General features: G+C 58.9%; 2 protein-coding genes across 3 annotated transcripts in view; both read right to left on the bottom strand.

Annotated features, from left to right (window-relative positions):
• SLC17A7 (solute carrier family 17 member 7) overlaps positions 1-1434 on the bottom strand; it is an 11759-nt gene extending 10325 nt beyond the window's left edge. Inside the window, exon 1 of the mRNA XM_006905036.2 lies at positions 1285-1434. Coding sequence (XP_006905098.2) covers positions 1285-1434 — 150 coding nt within the window. The remainder of the gene's footprint in view (positions 1-1284) is intronic.
• Positions 1435-2654: 1220 nt separating this feature from the next.
• The window catches only part of PIH1D1 (PIH1 domain containing 1), a 4932-nt gene continuing 2994 nt past the window's right edge, over positions 2655-4592 (bottom strand). The window contains exons 5-10 of one of the 2 annotated variants that reach the window (XM_006905034.3): positions 4374-4435; positions 4203-4284; positions 3658-3787; positions 3374-3449; positions 2895-3038; positions 2655-2767 (exon numbers count right to left, since the gene is read on the bottom strand). In XM_006905034.3, coding sequence (XP_006905096.1) covers positions 2726-2767; positions 2895-3038; positions 3374-3449; positions 3658-3787; positions 4203-4284; positions 4374-4435 — 536 coding nt within the window. In that variant the 3' untranslated portion in view covers positions 2655-2725. The remainder of the gene's footprint in view (positions 2768-2894; positions 3039-3373; positions 3450-3657; positions 3788-4202; positions 4285-4373; positions 4436-4592) is intronic. The other variant, XM_015592318.2, reaches the window with a different exon arrangement.

Here is a 4592-nt window from a genome sequence, read left to right as displayed (position 1 = left end):
TCACTGGACTCAGCGTCGGGGGCGGGGCGGGAGGAGGCCACGCCCATCCGGCTGACCCCGCCTCTTTTAGCAGCCCCGCCCTGCCGGTTCTGTCCCCGCCCTTCCAGCCCTTGATCTCGCCTCCAGGCTCTGAATTCTCTCCTCTCAGTTGCGTCGCCCCCCCGATTCAGTCCCTTCCCGGAGTTTCTCGTCCTGTGTTCCATCCCCTCCCCCCAACTCCGTCTATCCCAGATTTTCTCTCCTCCCGAGTTCTCTTCCCCATCTGAGATTTCTCTCCCCCACGCCAGTTCCCTTCATTTCGTCCTCCCATTTTCTCTCCCTTCGGTTCCAGCTTCCCCTGAGTTTCCTTCTGAGTGTCATCGTCTCGGGCTTATCCCTCCGAATTTCTGTGTCCTCCGGTTCTACATCCCGTGCCCCAGATTCCAACCCCATCCCTCGTCATCCCCAGTTCCAACTTTCTCATTCAGAAGGTTCTTTTCTTATCCAGGGAATTCTCTTCCCCTGAATTCCAACCCCTAATTGTCTCTTCTAGTTCTTCCCCGAACCAGTTTCTTCCGCTTTGACTTCTATCCATCCACTCGTTTCCATCTTTCCCCTTTTGAATTCCATCCCCCTTCAGCCTTCTTTCCCCCTCGGGGCGCACCCCTCTTCCAGTTCCTTCATCCCCGTTTCCCTTCCCGTCTGAGTTCCATCCCTGACAGAAATACTGCCCCCCAGTTGCCAGTTGCGACGCATATAATTTCTTCTGCACCCTAAAATCTGTTCTCCCTCTACGTTCTGTCCCCACCCCCTGAGTTCTATTCCCACCGTCTGAGTTCTGTCCCTTCCCGCTGGGATCTGTTCCACCCCGCCCCCCACCCTTTTCCCCCGAATTCCAGCCCCGCCCCTCTGGGGTTGAACGTGGACTTTTCCCCCGCTCCTTTTCCCCCGCTCCTTTCTCCAGACCAGCCTCTCTCCGAACCCTGAGTTCACCTCCAGATCCAGTCCCCAGGAGGGCGCTCCCTTCCCCACCTCCTCCCTGCGTCGGGCCACAAATGCATTCGAGATTAAATTTTCATGATGTGGCAGAGGACCGCCAGGGGGTGGGAGGAACCGCCGGCGTGGAGGGTGGCCCCCGTCACCGCCCGCCGCAGCCTCTCGCCTAGCTTTGTCTCGCTGGGTCTCTGGGTCTCACAATTTTGCCTGTGTTTGAGAAACCCCCGGGTGTCCAGGGAGGAGGGGGCTCGGGGCCGGAACGCTGGGTCTCAGGGAGCAGGAGCCCGCAGAGACGTGCACACGCGCCACCGTGTGGCGGCAGAATCCCCCGCCCGGGTGCGGAGGCGGCGGCCGCGGCTCCCGGCCAGGTGCGAAGGTGCAGCAGATGGTGAAGAGGAGGGAGTGGGAAGGAGGCCTGGCCGCTGCCAGATCTCGTGCCTTCGCCGGAACCATCACCATGGAGACCGTGGAAGGCAGGAAGGACCCAGCCCCACACTTTTTCGGGACCCGAGAATGAGTTCTTCAGCCTCCTACGGAGGGTCCCCGTGAGAACTACAAGTCCCAGCGGCCGCTGGACTTCTCCGTTTGCTTCGAAAGGGCTGTGTACGCCGAGGGCCGCTGGGAGTGGTAGTTCTGAGACAATGGGCCGAGGTTGCGTTTCGCCCTCTGGTGGACATGGCGCCCATGTTCGCTCCTTCAGATGCCCGACAGACCCTCCCGGTTGTCATCCCCCCACCCCGAGCTTTTCCCCTTCTCACCATCTAGTCTCCTCTGCACCCCCAATCCCATTGGCCTCCTTGCTGTTCTTCTAATTTACCACTGAGACTCCTCCATTGGCTTATCCTCCTGGGGCTATGAAAGGAAAGGGTGTTGGCAATCGCTCATTAATTCGACAAATGTTTATTGACTTCCTACTAGGTGTCAGGCATTGTCACACCATCGAGGACATAGCTGAGAGTAACACTGGGAATTGGGGACCCCCAGAGGAGGATTCTAACTCAGCCAGGGTAGATCAGAGAGCTTAAAACTTGAAAAGCTTTCCAGGAAAGCTCAAAAAAGGGGTGACTGAGTGTGTGGGGGTGTAAGGATGGTAGAATAGGGCGGGCTATCTGCCTCGGGGGAAACAGTGCTTGCAGAGACAGGAAGTGGGAAGGATTGCCATGAAGCTCGTCAGGACAAGGAATAGGATAGGCTAAAGATTATGGTATGGATCGGGTCACCAAACAGCTCAGGAAATGTCCCTCCTGAGGGCAAGACAATTAGAAATGTCCTGGGTGTGCTGGAGAAGTGGGTATTAAGTGGAAGGAACAGCAGACACTAAGAGAAGTGGTGCTCAGGACACTCTTTAGTGTGACTAGACTTAGGGAGAGGGAGGAAAAGGCCAAAATGAGGCAGGAAGGCCAGGCCACAGAGCCCGGAGTGCCCGGCTGAGGAGCTTGGCCTTTCTAGGGGAGCTGGGGGAGCTGGGGGAGCCAAGGAAGGGCTCTGAACAGGAAAGGGTCAGCTCTAGGACCACGCGGAGACTCATGAGGGAGACTGGAGGTCAGGAGGCGGGAAAGAAGATCCTGGGGGAGAGGACAAGACCTGAACGGGGCCAGTCACCCCTAGGGGACTCCGGGGCTACAGTCCGATGTCCCTCCTCCCTCCCACTCCCCATGTATTCCTAGCCAGACACAGAACAAGGGCAAAACTCTTTTATTTCAGCTTTGGAGAAGCCACCACCTCTTCTCCGCACTTGGAAGCCACTGGGTCAAGAAGGCGCCGACAGAAGGGGCATCGCCACCATCAACTGCTGAGGAGAGAGAAGGAAGAGAGAGAAGAGTTAGGACCCCAGAGTCCAGCCCCCGGCCCCTCCCTCCCTCACATGCGGGAGTCTGAGTCCCACTTCCGGGCACCCCCCCACACCCCCCCCCAGGTACCCTTCTATTCCGATGGAAGGCCGCTCTGCTCTCATCAGACTTGATCCGCAGGGGGATGTAGGCATCCAGATGGTATAGCTGCTGGGAGCCCCCCATCACCAGGTGGTTCTCCCCGATCTCCAGCGACAGCCCCTGAGCTCCATCCTGGGGATGCAGTGGAATCGGCCCATGCGTCCCTTCCCAGCCACAGGATGGTAAGAACCAGACCAGGGAGAGAATTTGGGTGCTGTGATACCATATTTACAGGGTCCGACATTCCGCGGAAATTGTAAGTGACTGATCACTTACAATGCCTGGACATCCTTGAGACAGCACCGGAAGTGGGCCCGAGAGCCCCGGGGGCCAGGGGAGGCAGCTGCACTCAGAGAGGCAGCACTAAGCAGGCTCACACAGGTCTGGCAACAAGGCCACTTCACTTTTTCTCGAAGACCCGACCTCTCCAGACCTCATTCTCCAGCTCCAGTTGAGGGTACACTCACCAGTTTGGGGAGGTCGATTTCAGCCAAGAGGAGGTCAGGGGCTTCCAGCCAAATGTTCAGGTGAGGCTTCTCAGGGCTGGGGGGGAACAAGACCCAGAACTGAGGAGAGCCTCCAGGTCTTGGCCAGGCTGTTCCCTCTGCTGGGCATGCGGTTCCCTCCCTTGCTTGCCTCCACGGGCCCTGCTGCCTCAGGTGGCCTTCCCCGCGGGAGTTCTGCTTCTCCCCACTTTGGACCCAAGGAGCAGTTGGGGAGACATGAGGGAGGGAACACATCGAAAGCCCACCCTTCCTCAGGTCTCGGGGAGTCCGCGGTGTACAGGTTCCCCAGCTCCTGGATACGAGGTCGCTGCTTGGAGCGGATATTTTGCTGGGAGATGGAGCCCAGAAAAGGCCGGTTCTTCAGTATCCGCCACTCTGCAGGGAGGGGCGCAGGGTCAAAGGTTACATGGACGAAGGAACCCTTTGCTCCGTTAGGGGCGTTAGGAGCGGTCTTGCCCAACAAGAGCTTCGGGAGAGGGGCGAGGTAAGCAAGGGAGCCGGCCACACCCCCAAGCTTCGCTTTAGGAAGCTCACCCACCTTAACCCCGCCCTTCGCCGGGTATTCGCCAATAACACCTAGACCTGCTCTTGACTCCGCCCCTCCCCGGCTGCCCAGACCCCGCCCTTAACCCCTCCCCGCCACCCCAGCCCACCGTGAGAAACCTCTCCCTGGAAATTGAAGCCGAGAGGCTAAGAAAACCCCGGCCCAGCTAGGCCCACCTCTCCCAAAGGCCGTCCCCAAGCCGCTCCAGGGACCGTTCCTCCTGGTGGCCCAGATGGTGTCCCTCACCTGGATTCAGCTGCAGGCTGTATTTGTCCTCGAGGCCCTCCCTGGCGATGGTGATGACAAGCTCTCGCAGGAAATCGCTGTTCTAGGAGAGAGAGGGGGAGAAGGGATGAGGGAGGGCTCGGGGGTAGAGAGAGGCCCCTGCCCAGGCCTCACCGCAGCCCCGCCCCCAACCTGCATCCTTCGATAGAAGTCGCTGTTGACTGCTACGTCGTAGGCGGTACAACCCTGGCCTTCTGCGGGGAGACAAAGGGGGTGAGGTCCCCAGCTTTCCGGGGCAAGCCCACCACCCAGACACAGGCAAAGAAAAAACAATGAGAGAAACCACAAGAACCGGAGACGCAGAGACGACTGGGAATTGAGAACTCAAGACATGCGCTTGCCAGTCTGGAC

This window comes from Pteropus alecto, unplaced genomic scaffold, assembly GCF_000325575.1.
Source record: "Pteropus alecto unplaced genomic scaffold, ASM32557v1 scaffold41, whole genome shotgun sequence".
NCBI classification, from domain to species: Eukaryota; Metazoa; Chordata; class Mammalia; order Chiroptera; family Pteropodidae; genus Pteropus; species Pteropus alecto.
This window is presented reverse-complemented; position numbering and strand designations above follow the sequence as displayed.